Source organism: Balaenoptera acutorostrata, chromosome 21, assembly GCF_949987535.1.
Source record: "Balaenoptera acutorostrata chromosome 21, mBalAcu1.1, whole genome shotgun sequence".
NCBI classification, from domain to species: Eukaryota; Metazoa; Chordata; class Mammalia; order Artiodactyla; family Balaenopteridae; genus Balaenoptera; species Balaenoptera acutorostrata.
The window spans coordinates 7,744,505-7,771,190 of record NC_080084.1 but is presented as its reverse complement, the minus strand read 5'-3'; the positions used below and the strand labels follow the sequence as shown (position 1 = coordinate 7,771,190).

At 36.7% G+C, this 26,686-nt stretch overlaps 1 protein-coding gene, 1 non-coding gene and 1 pseudogene across 3 annotated transcripts in view; 2 read left to right on the top strand and 1 right to left on the bottom strand.

Moving 5' to 3' along the window:
* The window catches only part of ADAM9 (ADAM metallopeptidase domain 9), a 103,060-nt gene that overhangs the window by 50,183 nt on the left and 26,191 nt on the right, over positions 1-26,686 (bottom strand). Inside the window, exons 4-12 of one of the 2 annotated variants that reach the window (XM_007178413.3) lie at positions 24,644-24,722; positions 19,003-19,079; positions 17,788-17,983; positions 16,109-16,174; positions 14,105-14,176; positions 11,310-11,479; positions 8,081-8,162; positions 7,418-7,551; positions 399-570 (exon numbers count right to left, since the gene is read on the bottom strand). In XM_007178413.3, coding sequence (XP_007178475.1) covers positions 399-570; positions 7,418-7,551; positions 8,081-8,162; positions 11,310-11,479; positions 14,105-14,176; positions 16,109-16,174; positions 17,788-17,983; positions 19,003-19,079; positions 24,644-24,722 — 1,048 coding nt within the window. The remainder of the gene's footprint in view (positions 1-398; positions 571-7,417; positions 7,552-8,080; positions 8,163-11,309; positions 11,480-14,104; positions 14,177-16,108; positions 16,175-17,787; positions 17,984-19,002; positions 19,080-24,643; positions 24,723-26,686) is intronic. The other variant, XM_007178414.3, reaches the window with a different exon arrangement.
* On the top strand, positions 9,853-10,010 carry LOC103021149 (60S ribosomal protein L39-like; annotated as a pseudogene).
* TRNAR-CCU (transfer RNA arginine (anticodon CCU)) lies at positions 20,622-20,694 on the top strand. The gene has a single exon. It is a non-coding gene; the product is annotated as a tRNA-Arg (tRNA).

Here is a 26,686-nt window from a genome sequence, read left to right as displayed (position 1 = left end):
ATTTATTATTAAAATGAGGTCAACTGAATAAATGTTTCTGCAATGGCAGTGCCAGAATAGTAAAAGCTTATAAGTAAAGAGCCAAGAGAAAAACTGATTCATTCTTTAAAATAAATAGACTCAGTAACCATAACAGAAATGGTAGAAGGTAGCAAAAAAACAGAAGAATAAACATGGCACTTTCCTGGACACCAAAACAGATGACACCATTGGTTATGTTCTAGGAATGAGGGGATGATCAACCCCAGGAACATATCCCCACAAGCAAAATACCAATCCTCATTTTGCCACTAAATTTTACTTTAGCTCCTATGCTAGAGTTGCCCAAAGTGAGCTATTTTATTTTTTTGCAAATCCCAAGGTAACTTCGCAAAGCAAACATCACACTTTAAACTGACCTTTGGAGTACCACAGTCACACTCTTCCCCAGGGTCCACCAATTTATTACCACAGAAAGGAGCGCTGTAAGCTTCGTCAGGCTTTGGAATATTAAGAAGGCAGTTTCCACCTTTATTTAAAGTTAACTTCTCAAAGTCTTCTGCACTGCAAGTGCTGAAGTTTCTGGAACCTCTGTAATAAACATGAAGAAAAAGATCTTAAGTCATAGCAATTACTCACTTTGAAAATCTTAAGTCATGTCTTCAACCATCAAGAAGTGAACATTTAAAGTGACAGAGGAAGTTCCCTGGCTGTCCAGTGGTTAAGACTCCGCGCTTTCCCTACCAAGGGTCCAGGTTCAGTCTCCGGTCGGGGAACAAAGATCCTGCAAACCGCGAGACATGGTGAAAAAAATAAAAAATAAAATGGCAGAAGATACAGAAAATATTCACAGAATCATAAATCTCAGCATCAGAAGAGACCTCAAAAATTATCTAGTCCTCTCTAGAATTAAGTTTTATTTGTCTTCCATAGTAAAGGTTCTTCAAATATGTGAAGCGAGCTCTGTTTCCCCAACCTCTTTTCACTCTGCTGAACGACATTCCTGCGCTCCCCTCACTAACGCTTACTAGGAGCTATGTGACAATAATGTGAATCCAGCGGTGATGTACGCACGATAGCTACCGAGAAGCAGCATGCACAGGGCAGAATGTCAGCTACAGTTTGAGGTTTAAATGCCTCTGATGGTAATTTCTAAGAACTGTAGTTAATACTCTGAAGGCTAGATGGGCTTCTAGAAACGGTCCAACTTGAACTGTCTATGTGACATTTATACGAACACAATTTTGATGTGTTTCTTTGTGTTGCTGGGTTGTTTTTAGTTATTGTTTTACTCAATAACGATATTTTTAGATAGTCCCACTGGCTATGTTCACTTTTGAAGACTAGCGGGAGACACACTCAACTATAAAACAAGAACCTTTGAGAAATCCAAGTCACATTAAAATTTTATTGGGGGCATTTGGTGCCCTGAAAGAATCTCTTTTTTATCAGTTTGAGCAAGGGTACCAAAAGTAGCAGTGGGAATGAGAACCGTGTTACGTTACAGTGATTGAGAAAGCATTCCTATTGATTCCGTGTCTTCTGTACATCCAAGGAATCTAAGGAACAGATCCTTTCTGGGAGACTTTGTCCCCTGGGTAAACTCTTCTTTGTTAACCGGCCCAGAGTCTCCGAGGAAGTAGACAGTCCTGGCTCCTGGCTCCTGGCTCTTCGAACTGGAAAGCAGTCACGCAGAAAGTAAAGACCTAGCACAAGATTTCCGACAATGACCAAAACACTCGTTTTCCACATTCTTCTTTTTCTTGCTACTCTCTGCTTAGGAATATTGTAAGGAGGAGTCCTTTTGTACAACACTGTTCCTTCAACAAATCTTTGTGGAACATCTATCATGTACAAGGCACTCTTCTTCGTGCAAGGGAGAAAACAGTAAACAAGGCAGACAAAAATCCCCGCCCCTGTGAAGGCAACATTCTACTGAGTGAAACAGACTATAAACATAATGAAGAAATAAATTCAATAGTACATTAGAAGACAAGTGACGTTGGGGAAAAAGATGAGGAGGTGAAGAAGACGACCTCTCCAGGGGGAGGAGCGACTACAGTTTTTCAAAGAGCTGTCAGGACAGGCACTTCAAATACTGAGACAACTGAATCAAAACTGGATTTCTAGGGGAAGAACATTACTGGGAGAAGAAACAGTAAGTGCAAAAGCCCGAAGGGAGAAGCCTGCCTGTTCAAGGAACAGATAAGGAAGCCAGCACGGCTGGAGTGGAGTGAGACAGTGTGGAATACAGACAGCAAGGTGGGAAGAGGCCACTGCAAGAATCTGACTTTTTACGATGAGTGAAATAAGGAGGGGGGAATGACACAATGGAAAGCGTGAAGCAGGAATGATGTGATCTGATTTATGCTTTAATAAGATCACCATGTTTGCTATGTTAAGCAGGAAGTCCACTCAACAGATGATGACAGACAAATGTGGCAGTGGTGAAAGCAGTAAGAAGGGTTTGGATTATTTATGTGGTTTACAGAAATAGACATTAAGGCAAAGAATGTGAGAAAAGAGAAGTCAAGGGTGACTGAGATTTTTGTCCTGAGCTACTAGAAGGAAGGCGCTATCATTAACTATCACGGGAAGATGGGGGCAGAGCAGGTTTTAGGAAAGACAACAAGAGTTTGAGTCTAAGGACCTCAAGTAGAAATGTCAAACTAGAGCATGTGATAATTATCTGATAAACAAGGAGACTTCAATTTAAACGATCGTTTTTTTATTTCCTATTATTGTTCTTTATATGGCTAGTACAGTGCCTACCACACAGTACATATTCAATAATGTTTTCTGTAAGAATATATTAATCAGCTGATAGTCACAGGAGTTGTACAGACATATGTGTATATTTCCTACACTTGAGCTCCTAATTTTAATCTACAAAGTTCACCGCTTCTGAACAGATTATTTTTGAAATAAGCTTGTTATACAGTCCTTGGAACACATTTTCTCATAGAAACAATGTTTTATATGTGTGATCCTAAAGCAATCTACAAAAAAAAAAAAATCTGTTTCACCCACAATGAAGTTGACTATAGTACTGAAAAGGATAACAAAATCATAACCACTTCTTATGCTGTTTAGTATGTGGAGATAATAACAAGCATCCCCAAGTTGGCCTTCACTAACACTGTGGATAATAAAATGAAGATATTCTCTCCCTAGTCATCCTTGGATGTCACCTACAGTAATAAGAAGGATGATCTTTCTCCTGATACTTGGCTTGAATAATAGCAACTAAAGTACCCCTACTCTGTATCACATCTGGGTACTAAGATATGAATCTAAAGCATCTCCGAATCTCTTTTGTCACATCTAGGTGAGTTTTATAAAACTGATTCAAAAGGAGATAGATGGGACTAACAGTGATGGAAATGGTCTACCAGGATATGACCAAAAAAAACCAACTATCATTTAAAACATTCTCTCTATGACTAATCTGGAAATAAGCAGAACACATTTCCACCACTACCATCCTAATCCCCACAGCCTAGGAATAGGAAGTCCTAAGAAAGAACTCTAAGTGATGACACTTAATTAGATTTTTTTTTTTTAAAAAGAGCACTCTTTTAAAAGCCTCCGATTATGGAGGCTTTCTGATGTAGGTGGCATTGAGGGGCAAAATTAAGAAAGCCATTTCTCTAGAAAGGTACCTCCCAGGAAGCACACCCCTCACACGTCCAGGAATCCAAGAGCAGTGTGTGAGGGGAATACTACCAGGTCCCTCAAATATCTTAAATATTGATAAAAATTATGTTACAAAGTTAGATTATCCACTTTTTAAACAGAACTGGATCCAACTGATTACCTGGAAAAACTCTAGCATCTATATCACTTGCATCTAAAAAAAAAGCCTAACATAACAGTCAACTAATGTTCATGAAATAGCATATGAAGTAGAAGGTGGGAAATCTGTCCTCAAAAAGAAGATTTAATACGCCAAGGATAACATAATCCTACTTCTCAAATTATTTCGTACCAAAAATTGTTCAAATACAATGTCCAATACTTTATCAAAACATAACATGAAGACACAAGATACTATGAGAACAACTATAAAAAAATTAAAAGACACTATAAGGGAAAAAAAAAACCAGATATAGTCCCATAAAGTCTCCAGATACTAGAATTATCAAACAATAACCCAAAAAGAGAAAATCTCTGCTTGCTATGGTCAGAGAGAAAAATGAGAAGCTTGAAAATTTTAGCAGGGAACTAAAATCCACAGTTGTAATACAGCAGATTTGATGTGTTTTTCTAAAACACATTCTTTACACATTTAAAATACCCTGAAATTGAGATTCATCTTAAAATTTGTATTAACTTGATAGGCACCGTTTTTTCATTCTAAGTGGTATGTTAATAATGGTATCTTATAATCAGTGTCACCTACATTTGCATAAATACAGTGTATTAGTGATCATATTAAACATAAGTAGATTAAATGATTCAATTAAGAGATAAATATTGCCAGGCTGGATTAAAAAAATAAAACCTAAATATAGGTTGTTTAGAAGCATATATCTAAAACACAAGAATAAAGAAAAGTTCAAAGTAAAGGAATAGAAAACATATACTGTCAACATTACCAAAAACAAAAACAAAAACAAAAAACAAATCTGGGACAGCTAAATTAATATCAGACAAAACTGACCACTCAAGCTAATGCAATAAAAAAGGAAATGAAAGACATACAAATTGGGAAGAAAGAAACAAAACTGTCTTTGTTTGCAGATCTCTGCCTGCTGTTGGACTGCTGCAGCTTGTGCCCAGACCCACACTGAGTGCCCACACCAGCCCCTCTTGTCCCAGCACTGCTCCCCCCCACCCCAGGGAGAGGGTGCTGGTGCTGGGAAAGGGGACAGCACACATTTAAAGGGAACAGAGCGGGCTCAGACGCGACCCTCAGCGCTTGTGCTCCAGCAACTGGGGACCAAACCCCATGCCCAATAGGGCAGTGTTGGCCACTGAGCAGAGGGGAAGTCCCATCACAAACCCAGCTCCAGCTCCAGCCCCTCCATCCCCAGTCCCAACCCCTGCTAAGGTGATAGCTTCCAACACATGTTGAGGAAAGACATGACTTGTGTTCATGTCAAATCCAGCTCTCCCACGAAAATACAAATAACGCAATTTAAAAAATGGGCCATACACCACATTAACAAATTGAAGAATAAAAACCATATGATCATCTCTATTAATGCAGAAAAAGCTTTTGATAAAATTCAATATCTGTTTAGGACAAAAACTCTTCAGAAAGTAGGCAGAGAGGGAACATACCTCAACATAATAAAGGTCATATAGGACAAATCCACAGCTAACATCATTCTCAATGGTGAAAAGCTGAAAGCATTTCCTCTAAGATCAGGAATAAGACAAGTATGCCCACTCTCGCAACTTTTATTCAACATAGCTTTGGAAGTCCTAGCCACAGCAGTCAGAGAAGAAAAAGAAATAAAAGGAATTCAAATTGAAAGCGAAGAAGTAAAACTGTCACTGTTTGAAGATGACATGATGCTATACACAGAAAATCCTAAAGACCCTACCGGAAAACTACTAGAGCTCATCAGTGAATTCGGTAAAGTTGCAGGATATAAAATTAATGCACAGAAATCTACTACATTTCTATACACTAACAACAAAATATCAGAAAGTGAAATTAAGGAAACAATCCCATTTACCATCACATCAAAGAATAAAATACCTAGGAATAAACCAACTTAAGGAGGCAAAAGACCTGTACTCCAAAAACTGTAAGACACTGATGAAAGAAATTGAAGTTGACACAAACAGATAGAAAGATATACCATGTTCTTGGATTGGAAGAATCAATATTGTTAAAATGACCATACTATTCAAGGCAATCTACAGATTCAATGCAATCCCTATCAAATTACCAATGGCATATTTCACAGAACTAGGACAAAAAATTTTAAAACTTGTATGGAAACACAAAGACTCTGAATAGCCAAAACAATCTTGAGAAAGAAGAATGGAGCTGAAGGAATCACACTTCCTAACTTCAAACTATATTACAAAGCTACAGTCATCAAAACAGTATGGTACTGACACAAAAACAGAAATATAGATCAATGGAACAGGATAGAAAGCCACAGAAATAAGCCCATGCACTTATGGTCAATTAATCTATGACAAAGGAGGTAAGAATATACAATGGAGAAAAGACAGCCTCTTCAATTAGTGGTGCTGGGAAAACTGGACAGCTACATGTAAAAGAATGAAATTAGAACATTCTCTAACACCATATACAGAAATAAAGTCATAATGGATTAAAGACCTGAATATAAGACCAGATACTATAAAACTCTTAGAGGAAAACAGAGGCAGAACACTTGTTGACATAAATTGCAGCAATATTTTTTGGATCCCTCTCCAAAAAATGAGTAACAGAAATAAAAACAAAAAATAAACAAATGGGACCTAATTAAACTTAAAAGTTTTTGCACAGCAAAGGAAACCATAAACAAAACGAAAAGACAATCTACGGACTGGGAGAAAATATTTGCAAACAATGCAACCAACAAGGGATTAATTTCCAAAATATACAAACAGCTCATACTGCTTAACATCAAAAAAACAAATATCCCAATCAAAAAAATGGGCAGGGCTTCCCTGGTGGCGCAGTGGTTGAGAGTCTGCCTGCTAATGCAGGGGACACGGGTTCGAGCCCTGGTCTGGGATGATCCCACATGCCACGGAGCAGCTGGGCCCATGAGCCACAACTACTGAGCCTGCGCGTCTGGAGCCTGTGCCCCGCAACGGGAGGGGCTGCGATAGTGAGAGGCCCGCGCACCGCGATGAAGAGCGGTCCCTGCACCGCGATGAAGAGTGGCCCCCGCTTGCCGCAACTGGAGAAAGCCCTCGCACGAACCGAAGACCCAACACAGCCAAAAATAAAGAAATAAATAAATAAAGTAACTATAAAATTTTTTTTAAAAAAATGGGCAGAAGATTTAAATAGACATTTCTCCAAAGAAGACATACAGATCACCAACAGGCACATAAAAAGATGCTTAATATCGCTATTATTAGAGAAATGCAAATCAAAACTCAATGAGTTATCACCTCACACCAGTCAGAATGGCAATCACTAAAAAGTCTACAAATAATAAATGCTGGAGAGGGTGTGGAGAAAAAGGAATCCTCCTATACTGTTGGTGGGAACGTAAATTGATGCAGCCACTATGGAAAACAGTGTGAAGGTTCCTTAAAAAACTAAAAATATAGCTACCATATGATCCTGCAATCCCATTCCTGGGCATTCACCTGGGGAAAACTCTAATTCAAAAAGATACACATTACTCCAATCCAAACAATTCATTGTTTATTTTTAGCATTAAACAAATGTTCAATAAATAATTTTAAAAAAGAAAAAGGAAAAAGAATAAAAAGAAAGAATTCAGTTACTCACGATGCTCCTGAATTCATGATGCAGCTCTTTGCTCCACAATAACAATCTCTCCCATCATCATGATTCATTCCAAGGTTATGACCCAACTCATGAGCAACAATGGATGCAAATGTCTCCACCGTGATTTGCCCAAACTGCCCAAACACAGGAAGGTATTCGTTAGGTTTCTGAACAAAAAGGATATGCTTTTTGTTTCTCAGATTACTTTTTCACAAAAGGAAATTCATCACTACAATATTGACAGCCTACGTGATAAAGCAAGCATCCAACATCAGTGTGTAGACATTGCAGTCTAGTAGCAAACTGGTGTGACTTAACATACTGATGATAGAGATAGACTCTTTAAGCAACAGATCAATTCCTTTAACACCAACAGATTATTCATGGTGGTTGATGGGAATACAAGTTCATTGTTCTGACTTAATTTTCTCAAATGGAGCCTCTGTTTCCTCATCCATAAAAAGTGAGGTGCTAATAAACACACAATAAATATTAGAAAACTTAATCCAGTCTCCAGGGAAAGAACACATCTGCCACTTCTACCATGTCCCCCATAATAGCCAAAATATTGCTGTAAGGACTAGGAGAGGAAGTATAGAGTCACTGAATGCTGGACATTTCCTAATGCAGATTCCAAAGATGAACATCAAGAACAAAACGTACCACGTTAATCCCACCCGCGTGGCTCCTTGAACACACTGTTCCCACAAACGCCATTCCCGCGGTCCCACCAAAACCTTTCTTCCTAGATGAAGAGAACAGGTAAAAGTTATAAAATGTACTTGGGGAGGAAAAGGTACACATTGCTCCTATTTCTTTGGGTAATCTTAAACTGATTGGTAGACCCTACGAAAACTGGGAGAAAAATGGCAAAGGTAAATAACATTTTAAAAATGACAATTCAATTAAAGACATCTCTTTTTTATTATCAGAGTGGAGATTAATATTACAAATTCATTTTTCAGACAAATGAAGATACATTTTTGATATCAAACCAAGTTGTTTTGTACCTTCTAGATGAAAAACCTTCCTAAAATGCAGTATATTTATTTATTCAAAAACTCTATTGAGATCAGGTAACAAAATGACATATTCACACAGGAGGCTGCAGGCAGGGAGCACAGGGAACAGAAGAGTCACGATGGTCTCCGTGTGTCTGCTCAATCGTCGTGGACACACCTGTATCTAAGGACCTGGTCCCTCTGCCTGGAACTCTCCTCCCCAATATACAGCCCTAACTCACTCCCTCACCTGCTTCAGGTCTTTACACAAAGGTCACCTTCTCATTGAGGCCTTCCCTCGCCAAGTTACCTAAAATTTCAACCTCACTCCCCCCAATACTTCTATCTCTACCCTCCCTGCTTTATTTTTCCTCCTTACCACTTATCATTATTTAGCATATTATATACACTTATTTATCTCACTTATGAGATAAATCTCCTCCACCACAATATGAACTCCATGAGAGCAAGAATTTTTGTCTGTTTTGTTCACTGCTATACCCCGGAGCCTAGGAATACATCTAATAAATATCTTCTAAATGAATGAATAAACCCTTCTCTCCGGCATCTGAACAGCCGGGACAAGACGCCTAGAGATACTGACATAAGGGGATTGCCAAGAAAACATTTTTAGCCAGATCACCCTGTAGTGAACCCCACAGTCCCCAAGCCCCACTTATGTCCTCAATGCTTCCAAAAGGCATTTTAGTACCCCATTCCTAACCACAAACAACCAGGGATTATCAGACATCTGGGAAACGCCTCTAACATGGCAGATGGAGACCAAACGGAGGAGACAGCTTGGTAGGTGTGGGTGGGCAAAGCACAGGGAGTGTGCCTGGTGCCTGTCCCTTTTGTGAACGAGACGGTGTGCTCACCGCCAGGGTATGAGGACACTCCCAGGTGCAATTTTACTAAAAATTAATAAAAATGTCAGGATCAAGCTTTTGTGGTTATGGGGCCATAAAAATCCATTTAGGCATTCTCAGTGCCTTGCTTTAAATTAACTGGTATGACTAAATAAATAAGTAAATAAATAAATAAAATCAAGGGAAATTTCTCCTCAGAAAAACTTTTGAGTTTTAGGTACCATCAACATTAAGGGAGGCAAAAATTATTACATGAAACATTTTTTGGCAAAATGTCAGCCCACCAACCAGAAGATTTTTAAGAAGAAAGAATTTTTTTAGTATTTTTAAGTGAGGGTTTTGTATTAACTTTTGGATTATATTTGTATTAAGTGATTACATAAGCTTAAGTTTTATTATGGTTCCATGAAAATACTATGTAGAAAGAAGAAAATTTTTAAAAATATATCAGAAATTTCTCAGAGAGAGTTTAAAAAAATTATTATATCCATGAAATAAGAATTTGACCAGCTCTCTTCTCTTCTCTTCTCCGCCATCCTATGTATGGTTAAATTTGCTCCTCGCCATGTCTTCTCATAAGACTTTCAGGATCAAGAGATTCCTGGCCAAGAAACAAAAGCAGGGAATCGTTCCATTCCCCAGTGGATTCAAATGAAAACTGGTAATAAAATCAGGTACAACTCCAAGAGAAGACATTGGAGAAGAACCAAGCTGGGTCTGTAAGGAGCCTCGCATATGAGGTGGCACACATTTTTGCTGGGTCAAGGACACTTGCATCTTACCATATCACACTGAGAACATCACTACTACCCAAACAGCTGGATGGGTTTTATTAGGAAAGTGATGTTTCTCTTTGTGTCAGTGTTTCTGCACTAATGCTTTGGCTCAGTAGTAAATATGTGGAACCTTTTGTTGGGAAAAAAAAAAAAAGAATTTGACCATATAAAAATTTTAAGGGGGACAAAAAAAAGCTAAATATTAAACATTAAAAATAAGATAGCTGAAATGAAAAACTCAATAAAAACCTTAGAAGGTAAATTTAAAGAAATATCCAGAAAGCAGAACAAAAAGACAAAGAGAAGGAGACAAAAGATAATAAAATTAGAGGACAAGCACAAGAAACTCAATAGCTGAGTAAAAGGAATCCTAGAAGGAATGAAGAATAAAAATAAAGAGGATGAAATCATCTACAAAATAATTTGAGAAAAATTCCTAGAACTGCAGTTTCAAGATTGAAGTTACCCACTAAGAACACAACACAACGAGTGATAAAATACCTACACCAAAGCATAGCATCAGGAAAATTTAGAAGCCTGGGAACCAAGAGAAGATCCTACAAGTTTCGAAAGAAGAAAGAAAAAAAAAAAAAAAAAAAAGGCCACATACAAAAGATCAGGAATCAGAATGAATTAAAGCTTCTCAATAGTAATTCTGGAAGTCAAAAGACAATGGCCATGCCTTCAAAATTCTGAAGGAAAAAATTTCGTGCCTAGAATTTTATACTCAGCAAAATAACCTGAAATTTACAAAACAAACTAGAAAGCACACCTCTGAAAAACTGAGTTACTTAAGCCCTAGGATAATCAGAGTTCAAATTGAGATAATTTTTTTATTAATTGAAGTACAGTTGATTTACAGTGTTTTGTTACTTTCTGGTGTACAGGAGATAATTTTTAAATTCTGTTTCGAGACCGTGAAACACATTTTCCAACATGCAAGAGGTCAAAATTTTTTCTTTCAGTATATCCTTACACAAGAAGAAACTAGAAACCATGCCATACCAAAATGAGGAAGTAAACCCAAGAAAGAGGAAGAAGGACATGGGAGAAAGGTTACAGAGGCTCCAACACAAAAGAGAGGTCTTATTATCATACTGTCACTTGTCCTATTGTAGCAAAAATTTCCCTCATTTAAATGAATGCTCAAAAACCTTAAGAGAATATGATTCTAATAAAAGCAAAAAAGCAAAAATTATTATTCTGACCATGCCATTAATAGTACCTTTAAAAAAAAATCACTTACAGAACTAGCTGTGCGCTGTCATGTCTCCGACGTGTTATAAGAAACTTTTCCCGCCACTGTACAAAGTTCCCCAACACATCACCCGCACCTCCGATTATGTTGATCAGATTTCCATTTGTCCAAATCTCCAGCCCAACTAGCACAATTCGAATATTTAACATGATGTACATCTGGAAAGAAAACAAATAAAAATATATAAAATTTATTAAAGAATATGAGAATAATTCCTGGTTATATATCCAAAAAAAACAAAAACACTAATTTGAAAAGATATGTTAGCCCCAATGTTCACAGCAGCATTATTTACAATAGCCAGGATATGGAAGCAATCTAAGTGTCCATCAACAGATGAATGGGTAAAGAAGGTGAGGTATATATATACACATACATACAATGGAATATTATTCAACCATAGAAAAGAATGAAATTTTTGCCATTTGCGACAGCATGCATGGACTTGGACAGTATTATGCTAAGTGAAATAAGTCAGAAAGAGAAAGACAAATACAGTATGGTATCACTTATATGTGGAATCTAAAAACATACAACAAACTAGTGAATATAACAAAAAAGAAACAGACTCACAGATATAGAGAACAAACTAGTGGTTACCAGTGGGGAGAAGGAAGGGAAGGGGCAATATAGGGATAGGGGATTAAGAGGTAGAAACTATTATATATAAAATAAGTTACAAGGATATATTGTACAACACAAGGAATAGTAGCCAATATTTTATAATAATTATAAATGGAGTATAACCTTTAAAAATTGTGAATCAGCATACTGTACACCTGTACTGTATATAATATTGTACATCAACTATGCTTCAATAAAAAATAATACAATAAAATAAAGAATTTGAGAATATCTTTTAAGTAACACAACTGCTTAAATTTAAAACAGGACTCCTCCCCTCCAAAAAAAATTCCCTTCAATATAATGAGACTCTAACTTCTCAAGGGTCTCAGTTTCCTCATCCATAAAACAAAAGTAAAGATTCAAAATCCTTTTTATCTTCCATTCCAAAATCTGACAAAGTCTGGATTTTTAAAGTTTTGGGTATTTTGATTCCAAAACTTTCCCTAAACTAATGCAAGCCTATTTATAGTCCATATTTAGCTCACTTAATGTAAATATTCATATATTTCACTACAGAAATATCAATGAGGTTGATTACAAGGTGCTACCCCAAGACCCTGTTGGAGGCGTAATGTAATACATAGTGAACTATATGTTATAAATGTATGCGAAGTGAACTATATTACCTATCTAAACTCTTATCTAAAATTCTAATGACATGCACCAAAGATTTCAGATAAAGGATTATGGAGCTCATATCTATTTCACAGAGATACTGTGAGGAATAAATGAGTTAATAAATGTAAGGCAATTGTCTCAGTTTCTAGAATGTTATAAATATCCAATAGAATGCTATCATTATCATCATCATCATTATTATGCTTGGTATTCGTATTAGGGGAACAACTTAGAGATGAAATTATCTTATAAGGACATGTAGCTAATTCTCCAATATCTCCCACTGGATGAATAAACTCCAAAATCTCAAACCAAATCCCTCCTTCCCCCCGCCCCCTCTCACACATAGACACACACACACACACATACACACACAGTGTCATATTATAGTTTCAGAGGAGGCAGCCTTATTTAAAATAAGATTCTCTCAGTAAAAATTCAAAGATCTTTTTATAAATACCAAAGTACCTTAGCCTATCTGCTATGAAATAAAAGTCATATTTTATGGCAAGATGAGAAAAATTTAAACAAATACATTTTTCTCTGCCCTTTGGCCTCCTCTCTCCCCGCACTATGCATTGTGTATCTGCATTAGGCATCGACCAAACCTCCCCCATTGGCAGAAATACCTGCTCAACCATAAAGAGCAGCATGCTCCTAGCATCAATAAGACAACTCCTTAAAAGATAACATTCCTGGGCTTCCCTGGTGGCGCAGTGGTTAAGAATCCGCCTGCCAATGCAGGAGACACGGGTTTGAGCCCTGGTCCGGGAGGATCCCACGTGCCGCGGAGCAACTGAGCCCGTGCACCACAACTACTGAGCCTGCACTCTGGAGCCCGCGAGCCACAACTACTGGGGCCCGCATGCCTAGAGCCCGTGCTCCGTGCCGAGAAGCCACCACAATAAGAAGCCTGAGCACCGCATCAAAGAGTAGCCCCTACTCTCCGCAACTAGAGAAATCCCGCGCACAGCAACAAAGACCCAACGCAGCCATAAATAAATAAATTGATTAATTAAAAAGAAAAAAAAGATAACATTCCTTCTTGACCTGTTAGGGGCCACGATGATAATTAAGCCTGGATTGTGTAAACTGTCAATAATACCTCATTGAATGTACAGCTCTCTGTCTCAAAAAACTTACATAACTGTACCTTGACTTCTAACGAGGGGAACAGTTCTCAGAGCTTTCTGAGATGCTCTTCCTGGGTTACAATCCTCAAATTTGGCTCAATAAAATTTTCCATTTCTTTCTTAGATCAGCTGATGAATTTTTCGTTGACACTACTCTAAAGATAAAGTAGATGCTAATTCGAAATCTCTTGCTTGTCTCAGAGTCTCTCTCTCTCTACAATTATACTTTACTTTTAAACATAAAAAAGTTACAAAACAAATTAGAGAGCAGACCCCTGAAAGACTGAGTTACTTACTTAGGCTCTAGAATAATCAGAGCTCAAAATGAGACAATTTTAAAATTCTATTCAGAGACTGTGAGAGGAGAGGACAGAATAATCCCAGTTGATAGAAAATACAACTCACGCTATCCAAGTAGTTTGCTAAAAGAATCATCTCTTCTCGCACCGCAGTCTGGTTTCTTCCCATCATGTCATACTGAAAAGCAAAGAAGGGAAATCATTATCACCAAAGCAATTTAAGAATAAAATTTCTATAATCTCTTACAATGAAGATAAGAATCCAAATATTTCCTCTGAACCAAAAACTGAGGCACTTAGACATTCTCCTGCATTTCAAACTAATAAGTCTAAAGGATACATTTTAGTGACAAATAGGAATAAAAGCAAAGCAGGTATGTGGGTGAAATGAATAATAATGAAAAAGCACTGAAATCTTAATTTTCTCCAAAGCAGTACAACTTTAAAATGAGTTTTGTACTTAACAGTCTTTAATTCATTTTAATGCAAAAATATTTTCAAGCATTTCACAAAGGTAGAGTTTAAAACAATCAAAATGCATAGATGAAGGAATGAAAGACAATCTGAAAGACTTCCTGATCCTTTCACCTCTTAGGCTAACGACATTACCAATAATCAATTTCTAAACTCTGGGCTAAATTAATTATCAGAGATTAACCAACGTTCACTAGTGAAAACATTATATGTAGATAGAAATATAGAGATATATAAAAGTTTAACCATATTAAGCCAAACAGTTGATTATGACTGATTCACTTCTTTGAGATCTAGCTAAATCCAAATGTCTATTTTAATATTATTTTAATATAACCAATTTAATAACTAATTAAAACAACATTTTTAAAAGAATATGTGGTTTTGCTCTATGATAAGGGCATTAATACCAGAATATATCAGATTTTATTAATTAGACATTTTATCATGATTCTCCTAAACAAGAAAAAAAAATTTTTTAATACATTTGACAAGGTTTGATTAAAATGGAACCATTTTTATTTTGAACCATCTTCTACCTATGTGGAGAGAGTAATAAAGAAAAACTTTTCAGATCTCTATTTTTGTCACTTGTCCACAACATTCTACAGGAACATTTTACACATTATCTGGGACAAAGTTCATGCTTGTTCATATTCCTTTATGCTTCTTCCTTCTACACTTGAGGATAGTGAACCTATAATGAACAAATCTGAATATATTTCTATCTCTTAAAAATATGGCTTTTTTTTTCCAGTCTACATACAATAAGGGATTTTTTTTTAAAACACCGTAAAAATCCTCAAAACTGTCTCTGCAGGTTACAAGAAAGGACTTGTCAATCGTGTTAAGTTTCTGCAAACAGCTTATTCGCACAAACAACAAAGTTGGCAGTACAAGTCAGACAAAACATTTCAAATAATCTATAGGTTAAATTATATAGCAGCTGTATCTAAACTTGATAATGCTGTAAATGCTGAAATAGATACATAACTCTTTTTTAGTTGAGTAAAGCACAATTCTTAAGTATGAATAAGGAAAATGCCCTGGTGTTATCCTGTACAATAGAATAAATAGTAAATGCTAAGGTGACCCATTCTCTGCTCCCTTCTAAAGCATGCCAGAACCTGGAAGTTTCCTAACTCTTAAATACAATAGACAGATAGATAGATATCTCTTAGAGATATCTTTCTCTTAGATAGATAGTTTTCTATCTCTTAAATAGGTTAGCTGAAATTCTAGAAAGAAAAGCAATTTTATTAGGCAACAAAGCAATACCTGATTAACTGGGTTTATCACCACAGTCCTTTAAATGTCTCTGAAAAAGTCTGAAGAGCTTAACTGAGAGGCAGAACAGTTTCACTTAGGAAATGTAGCATATGCAAACCACCCAAAAGAACAGGGGGAAGAAAATCACCAGTAAAAAATAAAGGTAGAGGTAATCTCATTTGCTACATTCAGTTCTGGAGGTATTAGGAATATCATGTATGAATATCAAGAAAAAAAGTCATTTTAGTTTTAAAATTACATTTAACAAAAATCAATACAAATACGTTATATTTAATATTTCCTTCATGGGATGCTCACTTCTCATCTGCTTTTCATGAAAAAGAAGAAAAACTGTCACCAATCCTACCCTTTCCTTGTCTACGACAATGAACAGCTCCACATAGCGGGTCTGTGGCAGGAGAGCTCTTCTTCTCTGTCAAACACACAAACATTATAAAGGCAAAAGAAAAAAAAAAAGGTATAAGACTACACGTTTTTCATACATAATGATCTTACCCTAACCTCTAGTCACTTATTTCATGTCTGTTAAGAACTTCATAAAATGATTTTAACACATCCTAGATCAATAAAGCCAAAAAAACACGATTTTTTTAAAAAAGTGATATCTGCCATCTGTACTGATCTGAGAAAAATTCTATCCAGTTAAAGATAATATGAGTTATTCAAGTTTCCAAAGCAGAATAACTAATCTTCTAATATCTAAACTACACACACACACACACAATTTTAATAGGAAACTCCATCACTTTGTTGGGAGTAGAAGACAGAATATCTGCCAATAACCCAGAGCAGAAGGAAGGACAAGGTTGTCATTTTCTCTTGTTGTTGTTGTCCTTTATTTATTTTTTTTCCTTCCAGTTTCATTGAGATACAATTGACACTGACATACAAGGTTGCCACTTTAAAAAAAATTAGTTTTGTGATTATACAGAAATTTAGATAAAGTATAGAATGAGCTAAAATTTAATGTTTTCCAATGATTAAAAAGAACAGTACAAAAGTCAAAAGAATGAATGGCACGAGAGGCAATGAAAATAATGCCATAAACTAGTATGAGTTAATTAAAATACACCAGAAGAAGAGGCACAAGCCTCTTCTAACACAGCGACATCATCTCATTATGTAGAAAGCCGCCTTCTCTGCAACTGAGGTTCCTCTGGTCCTAGAAACAGTTCAGGTTAAGAGACTCCTGTCAAGAGTAAGCCAAGGAATCCTAAAGAAGTCTCAAACCAGGGATACCACGAGTGTCCCTGGAAAAAATCTGAGATCATTAAAGTCCTAAAACTCAATCTCTCTCTTTCCCTCTCTCTCTTTCTCACTTTAGAGCTCCAGAATTACGACTCCAGTCTATGTAAAGCATATCCACATCAAAAAGCTCACGGCTGGACTTCCCTGGTGGCGCAGTGGTTAAGAATCTGCCTGCCAATTCAGGAGACACGGGTTCAAGCCCTGGTCCGGGAAGATCCCACATGCCACGGAGCAACTAAGCCCGTGCGTCACAACTACTGAGCCTGCGCTCTAGAGCCCGTGAGCCACAACTACTGAGCCTGCGCTCTAGAGCCCTCGAGCCACAACTACTGAAGCCCACGCACCTAGAGCCCGTGCTCCGCAACAAGAAAAGCCGCCACAATGAGCAGCCCGCGCACCGCAACGAAGAGTAGCCCCCGCTCGCCGCAACTAGAGAAAGCCCGCGCGCAGCAATGAAGACCCAATGCAGCCACAAGTAAATAAATAAATAAATATTTTTTTAAAAGTCCACTGCTCTCTCAAAGTAGCAATGACAAAAAGAAATACAGTTACTGTTTAAGACTTAAGCCCTAGTTTCCAAAACACAGAAGCCTGATTGTACTCATCTTGCTGGCGGGAACTGCGTATTGCTCGTCTTTTTATCCCCTTAGTACCCATCACAGTGTCTGGCACACAGTTGGCAAAAACACAGTAATAACAGGTATTGGTTTAAGGCACAAACACATCATTTTTTTTAAACTTGAGTCTTAGCCATGAAGAAATACATTATGTCCTTACTCGAAGCAGCTGAGTGACGCTAGGAGGCTCTTCCTCTTCATCCTTTGTGGTTTCTTCCTCTATATCCTTGTTGGAAACCCCACATTTCACAGGCTCTTTGTGGACATCATCCATTCGATAAAAGATGTGCTCAAAATGAGAGCTGTTTTGCAGGGGTTCAATCCCATAACTCACATTCTCTATATGCAGCAAGCCTCTAAGTGTGGTATTACACGTACACAGTTTTTTAGAATGAAAAAAAAAAATACACAGGAAAAGGAATTAAGAAACCTGAATAAAAGTCCTACTTCTTAACATATGTAAGAAGGGGTAGAATGGTATAGAGAAAAACAGAGAGGCTTTAGAGGCAGGCAGACCTAAACTTAAAGCACAAGATGACTACTCACTAGCAGGACTGCCTGAAAGTTACCTAACCTCTCTGAGGGTTTGCTGTATAAGGAAAGGCAATTCAGAACAGTGGCTAAAAGTGTGAAGTCTGGAGCCAGAGGACCAGAGTTTGAATCCCAAATGTTTCCTACTAGCCTTAGTTTACATTCTCCATAGAGTTGTTCTGAAAACTGAATTATTTAATACACACAAAATACTTAGAACGTTGCCTGGCACACAGTAACTGTTCTACAAGTATCATTACTTAAATGGAGATAGTAGTCATGGCCATCTTATATAGCTGGTTTGAGAATTTAAAGTAATATTTCTTAGTTCAATCAATCATGCAAACAATCAACCAGCCCAGTGTCATACTGCCTGGCCCTTAATAAATTTAATTTTAATATTATTATCACTTCACTTGATACATGGTATGATTTCTCTGAACCTCAAATTGCTCACCTAAATATGGAAATAATCAGCCCCTTTTCACAGTCATTATGCACCTTAGATGAAAGAATATAGGTGAAAATTTTATAAACCTAAAGGGTGACAGAAATTTAAAGTATGCTTTACTTTAAATATTTTAAATAAATAAAGTTTATTTAGTGGACTCAAAAAAATGAAATTTTTTCTTTAGTTATTAAAATTCATCAACTGCAAGATTGTCCTAAATAAACATGCTGAAAATGACATCTGAAACACAGCTATAAAGACCTTCAGCAACATCAAAGTAAAATCTAAATTTAAGTCCCCTAAAATGACTTGATCTGGAGACAGAGATAGGTAAAGGGGAAAGAAATAAGGGAATGAAAAAAAAACAAAAAATTGATAAAGAAAATTCCTTACCTGAGTCCAAAACAGTTGCTAAGAGCAATGGATGAATTATAAACGCCCTCCACGTATCCCCGATAATGACAATGATTCTAAATGATAAAAACTGTATTATCTTCAAATACTGTTACATTGCTGAAAATCATCATAGAAACTGCAGAACTAACAAAATTATTTAAGGTCCATAAACTAAAAATTTTTATTATTGGCATCCCATAATTATCACATGGCATTCTTTGTACTATCTTCAGACTGTCTACTATCACCCTACAGCTACACAAATGTTTAGGCAGAATTCCAGAGGACACTAAGTACAAACAACTCTACTCCTATAACTAGAAGCAGAACAAGGAAGCATAACGTCATGTTTAACATTTGTAATCACAGGCAAGAAGATGCCACAGCAGCCAACTGAAATCCAATACAGAAGAGGACCTTGTGACAGGCTAATGACACCAAGGGGGAAAAAATTCAGTACACGGCAAAAACAGTGACTTTGATCCGATGATTTTCTTTTCTTCATGTAAGCATACTGATTATACTATTATTATCATTATTATGTTATACATTTAACCATCTTTAAAAATTAAAGAGACTTTATCCTTAATCTTGAGCAAGAAATTGACCAGTGGAAATGCAAGCATATCACTTACTAATATCAGATTTTTTTAGTACACAATGAGATTTTTTCATCTTTAAAACAATTGTAAAGCACTAAAAAAAAAGCCAAGGGGAGTGGGAGGAGGAGGAGGAGGACCAGCCCTGCCAGACCTTATGACATATCATCGGGCCTTAATAATTAAAACAGTAGGGTCCTGGTGGTGCGTTAACTAAGAGACCAACTAGTGGAGCAGAATACAAAGTCTCAAAATAGACTGAAATACATGTGGAACCTTATATGATAAAAGTGGCATCTCAAATCACTGAGGCAAAGATGCACTTTTCAACAAGTGGAGCTCAGCCAACCGGTTAGACATTCAAAAAAGGATAAAAGTAGATCCATACCTCACACCATACATAAGAATAAGCTCCAAATGGATCAAGAATCCAAACATTTAAAAAAATGAACCCATGAAAGAACTAAAAGAAAACATGGGTGAATTCCTCTTTAACCTGGTGTAGAGAAAGACTTTCTATCACTCAAAATCTAGAGTCAACAGAAGAAAGACTGATAATTTTCACTGTATTAAAAAAAATTTTTTTAACTTCTACATTAAAAGAAACACCAAAAAAACAAAGTCAAAAGACAACTCAGAGACTGGTGAGAAGTATCTGTAACTTTTATCATAGATAAAACTATACTATATTATATATAATACAAAGAACTCTGAAACATTAAAGGGGAAAGATTAAACCCAATAGAAGATGGAGCAAAAGAGTTGAACAGACAATTCACAAAAGAAGATATAAAAATGCCCTTATATAAATGAAAAGATTTTCAATTTCACTAATGATACAGTAAGAACCCATGAGTCTATGCTGATATAAACAAATAAGAAGGAAAAACTCTTCCTTACAGTAGGAACCACCAGTGAATACAGAAGCACTGATGAAATTAGGAAATCGCCATTTTTACAACCATCATAACAACTGCTTCAGGCAAATACTAAATACTAAAACTAGTGGGCGGGACTTCCCTGGTGGTCCAGTGGTTAAGACTCTGCACTCCTAATGCAGGGGCCCCAGGTTCAATCCCTGCTCAGGGAACTAGATCCCGCATGCCGCAACTAAGACCCAGCGCAGCCAAAACTAGTGGGTAAAAATTTGAGAAGCATTGGGATAGTTACTAAGCTTCAAAGTACCTAATCAAAACAGGCAAAACACAGTAACTTTACAGAGAAGAAACCTAGCAGACGACTCCTTAATCATCAATGTTAACACTGTCAGTGATAAACTAATTGCAGCACATGCTCATGATATGATACAGAGAACGGCTCAATGTCCCTTCAGGGTGGATTCCTGCCAAAAGTGCATAACCTGAATCCAATCATGAGTAAACACCACACAAACCCAAATTGCAGGACGTTCTACAAAAAGTCGGCCTGTACTTCTCAAAAATGCCAATGCTGTGAAATACAAGGGAAGACTACGGACTTCCGGATTATAGGAAACGGGAGACCGCTGAGCACAACACGTGAACTTGGATTTCCTTTCACTATAAAGTACATTATTAGGATAATGGACCAAAACAAATACCAATAAGGTATGTAACTGAGTAACAGTATTGCTTCAATGTTAACTTCCTAATTTTGAGAATTATACTACGGTGACATAAAAGAAATTCTTGTTTTTAGTAAATTTACGCTGACGTATTTAAGGGTAAAGGGACACCAGGTGTACAATATACTCTTCAGGAAAAAAAAAAAAAGAGAGAGAAGAAGGGATAAAGTACATGTGATAAATGCTAACATTTGGAGAATCTAGGTGAAGGGTATGCATGAATGTTTTCTATTATTCCTGCAACTTTTCCTGTAAGTCTAAAACTGTGAACATTTTTTTAAAAATTAAACAATTATGCACTAAACAACACAGGTGAAATTTCAACATTTTACAACTTTTTCCAGTGTGAGGCTATTTACAACCACTGTTTTCTTTCTAGTGCTTTGTAGTTAAAGTCTAGCTTTGATATTGTCCTCTTCTCACTAGAGGAAAAGAAACACCTCTTCTATTACAGATGAGGTAGCATTTATGAGATAGTAATACAGTAACTCACAGCGCTCAAAAATTAAATGCTTCTCACTTTCACTATAATAGAAGCTCTCATTTGACATGACTGAAATCCAGCACTTGATCACTCAATCTACCAACTTGATGGTATTTCTTTAATAACTTGGTTTTATTAAATCTTTCCAAAGCCTTCAATTTAGTTTTTTAAAAAAACAACAAATCCTACTTCGCAAGTTTACAAAACATCCAATTAAATCGCATGATTAGAGTAAAGGTATAAATGGCATAAACAGTTTTGGAAACACAAAAACTGTAAGCAAAAAACTCAACTACAGGGAGCAGAAGTACTCAGAAGTATCTGAGAAGAGCCAACCAGCCACAAGAGCCAGCGAGCTTGGGGCAGTCAACAAATTTTTCAGAGGAAAGAAGGAGCATTAATTAACTGAGGGAGTTAGTTGAGAGACTTTCTAATGCATTTGCAAGGTACCCCAAAGTTCAAAGACTAATACTAATTTGGAGTTTTATTTCACACAGCAACTCATATCAAGTGGTTATTAAAACTGTTTCTTTGTGAAAAATGGCCTTGTGAAAGATGCTGATGATGAAAGCCACATAAGAGCTTTACAAATTAATTTAAATAACAGAATCACAGGGGAAAGCATTTACATTTTCTCAGTGTAACTTAACTGCATTTTATGAACAGAAGTATATTCCATGATGATATCTGACCATGTTGCCACACACAAAAAAATCCCAGTACCAAAGTTTTAATTACTATCTCCAATCTACAGTCACACTTTTATCTATTTGAACAATATTCAATAACCAATAAGTGAAAGGCTCCATCTGTCTTAGTTTATGTTTTTCAAACACCCAGGAAAACATAATTAAATTGTAATACTTTACGATAACAGTTGCATAAATTTCTATAAAACCAAAATCTATTTTTAGCAGTTTTAAGCATATAAACTTTCAATAATAGTAAAAAATAATATTTATTGAGTTCACAGTTGTCGGACTGACTGTTCTTAGTAGTATCTTACAAGTATTAACTCATTTAAGCTTTCCAATAACTCCATGAAGTTATAATTATTATTCCCATTTTAAGGTGAGGATTCTAAGGCACAAACAGGTTAAAGAAACTTGACCAGCAAATAAATAATAGAGCCAGGAATCAAGTCCAAGCAATGTGTGTTACCAAAATCCAGGCCAAGAAACCGCTCCACGAGAAAAAATGCCTTTTTAAAATCACTGCTTTTGTTGAGTGGCATAAATTATGTGGTTTTTGGTCTCATGCTATAGTAATCTTCGGATGGATGATTGGATGGATGGATGAACAGCTGAACGGATTATCTGTGTTCTGGTTTATGCTATCACACACATTTAAACCCCTCTACTATTTTGCTATTAAACAATGGACAAACAATAAAACAAAACGAAACAAATAAAGTAAAACAGTGGACAAACAGAACACTCAGATAAAGGAATCAGAAAACGGGCCAGCAAAGGATGGATCTAAGTCAGCGTTGCCCTTTTTTTTAAGTACTAATAATTAATCTAAAATAAAGGTTTTCATAATTCAAAAAGAGTCATGTACCACAATGTTCATTGCAGCTCTATTTCCAATAGCCAGGACATGGAAGCAACCTAAGTGTCCATCGAAAGATGAATGGATAAAGAAGATGTGGCACATATATACAATGGAATATTACTCAGCCATAAAGAGAAATGAAATTGAGTTATTTGTAGTGAGGTGGATGGACCTAGAGTCTGTCATACAGAGTGAAGTAAGTCAGAAAGAGAAAAACAAATACTGTATGCTAACACATATATATGGAGTCTAAAAAAAAAAATGGTTCTGATGAACCTAGGGGCAGGACAGGAATAAAGACTCAGACGTAGAGAATGGACTTGAGGACACAGGGAGGGGGAAGGGTAAGCTGGGACGAAGTGAGAGAGTAGCATTGACATACATACACTACCAAATGTGAAATAGATAGATTAGCTAGCTAATACAGGGAGATCAGCTTGGTGCTTTGTCCACCTAGAGGGTGGGAGGGAGACACAAAAGGGAGGGGATATGGGGATATAAGTATACGTATAGCTGATTCACTTTGTTATACAGCAGAAACTAACACAACATTGTAAAGCACTTATACTCCAATAAAGATGTTAAAAATAAATAAAATAAAGGTTTTGCCTTCTATTTATTTGAAGAGAGCTGCAAAAGTGCAAAACTAACATAAACAATTCCACCTAGCAAAACATAACAAAGCTCAGGGGAAAAATAATACATGTTTAATGGTAACAAAGATTTCTCATGAAAACTATAGCAAAAAATAATAATATATAATACCTAACTGCCAAAAGGGACTTTAAGACACTCTTCCCAACTAAAATTAGAAATGTTTATGCTCTAGTTAAATAACACATAAAGCTAGGTTGACATCTGCCAATTATTTCAAGTATTCCTGGCCAGGTCTGTCCTCAGGAAAACTCTGTTCTCTGATGCAAAAAGGACCACACTTCTTAAGAAAAGAATTGTTTTCAGCAAAAAATCAGAACATATAATAGGAAACAAGTGTTTGTTCTTTACTAAGTACTAATGGCAAGTCAAATGGTTTAATAAGCAAGTAAGATGTACCTTAAGAGGTATCAATTTTCAGCAAAATAAATAAAATAAAAAATAAAAAAATAAATCAAACTTTTCCCCTTCATAATCAGTAAGGATTATCATTAAACAGAAGCTTATTTTCCTGGTCTTTTAAAAATCACTTGACCATGGAGAACCAGGAGAGCTGTAAGGTAATACAGTTTAATTTATGTCAGTGTACTCACACTCTCACCCCAGGACAATGCCATATATAATAATATCAAAAGAGGCCCCTGGGGAAGCACAAGGTAACAGCCCTGAGTACCTGAAGAGAACGCACTTTAAAATTATAATTGTTTTAAATTCTGCTATAGGGTCAAGAGGAAAATATATTACCTGTATATCAGGGTAGTCAGAGATCAGAGCCCCTTCCTTGTTGTAGGTATAAACTACAAAATCTTTGGGTAAAAGGTCCCTGCAAGAGGAATAAAACACACCATTTAAAATTATTTTATCTATTTGCAACTAAGGACACAACTTATAAGGCATTATTTCCAGAAGAGATGAGCAGGAATAAAAACTTTCACCTGATAAATTGTTATTCAAAGAAGGAGCTACCGTAAAACTAAAAGCTCATGAAGGGACTTGCATCTGAAATCATGCGCATTACTCCCCCAGAAAGAATGGTAACGCTGCACACTTGTTCTCACGGTCATAAAATGCTGGTTGCATAGAAAAATACGTAACATCCTTAAAGTTTTCTGATACATCTCATAGGAAAAGTATAAATTAGGTTATATAGTACATCATATTTCTAGAAGAAAATAAATGATTTTACCCTCTTTTAAATGTCCTATATAAAGAAGCAGCACTCCTTTCCTTGACCTCCTAAGTATGGGGGCAAAATCTGTGTCAGCTGTTGGAGGAAACAATCATTGCTGATTCCTGAAGCTTCCTTCCATGTTAAGGTAGACTGATAGTGGAAACCACACGTGCAAAATAGGGTTAGCTTTGTCAACGAAAATATATCCAATGATGCTTGTTGAAGGTGGTAAGGCAGACTTTATTATCGACATAGGTATAGGGACCACTGCAAAGGGATTTTACAGGGCGGTGGGGAGAAAGACCAGGCTCAACTCCAAATACAGCATGGGGAAGTGGGAATTTATAACCAAGGAGCATGGTGAGGGTCAGTGGATGGAAAATTACTAAGAGGAAACAACAGGGGTGAGGGGCATTCTGGCTAAACCAACCTAACAGATTCTTGCTGAGGACAGGCCAGGGTGATCAGACATCACTGGGCGGGGAAGGGGAGTAGAAGATAAAGAACCTGATCAGACATCCAGAGTGATCAGATATGGTGGGGAGGGGGAAGTTCTTGCTAAAACTAGATTTTACAACAAACTACACTGATGGACCTAGGAGAAGGTTCAGGAACCTGACTAAAGTTTGGTCAAGCAAAGAATCTTTGTCAGTCTCCCTTCTTGTTCAAGGAAAGAAAAGACATTCTTCTTTCCTCTGAATAATACAAGTCCATTTCCTCATTCAGTTGCCTTTTGTTCATTACAGAGCAGCTGAATCATCTATTGGAACCTGACAGTAGAGGATATTTGCTGGGTGGTGCTAGCAGTCAGGCATTTAATGAGGGGTGTTGCTATGAAAAATAAAAGAAAAACAAAGATTACTAGTTAGAAACCCAGTTTCTGAGTCCAGGAGGAAGCCATCAAGATTTTTTAGACTTGAGCTTGGAGCATCTTCAGGTGTTAGACTGAGGTTGGCACTGGCCACCTGACACATTTTCCTAGTTTGCAGTTTGAATGTCACTGGTGATAGCATCAGGTATTCTGATGAATTTCCTGAGAGGTCCACACAGCAGGAGGCATGAAGCTTGCCCATGCATGATCTATTGTAATCATTTTTTTTTTGAAGTTTCTATCAAGTCTTCCAGCTGCAGAGTTACAGAGTTTCAGGAAAAGGGCAGTTTTAGTTGTCAATGATTCCGAATCAGAAAGCACAAAAATTGGAAATGTTAACTTAGAGGGTTGTAGCCAGATACTGGAGGAAACTAGAAGAATTCAGGATTTGGTAAAGCTGGCAAAATGTTCAAGATGAAAGCAGCAACAGTTCACTATAGTTTTCCATTGAAACAAAAAAAAAAGCACATTCTCTCTACAGTCACCCCCATTTCCGTGAAAGATAAAGTAAGACTAATTTGTTTGCAAGGAAGTTTGGTCTCATTAAACTTGGCCTGGTTATTTACATAAGTACAGCAAAAATAGTGATTGACCACATAGTACCTTGTGTGAGTTTGCTTTGCTGGAGCATTGCCTCTCAAGGCTAAGAAGCCAAGTCAAGAACTTGCCACCAGATCTGACTGCAATACCTATAGATTTGGGTGAATTCCTCTCTTCTGAAGGTCCCCCAAATATCCTGAGGTTC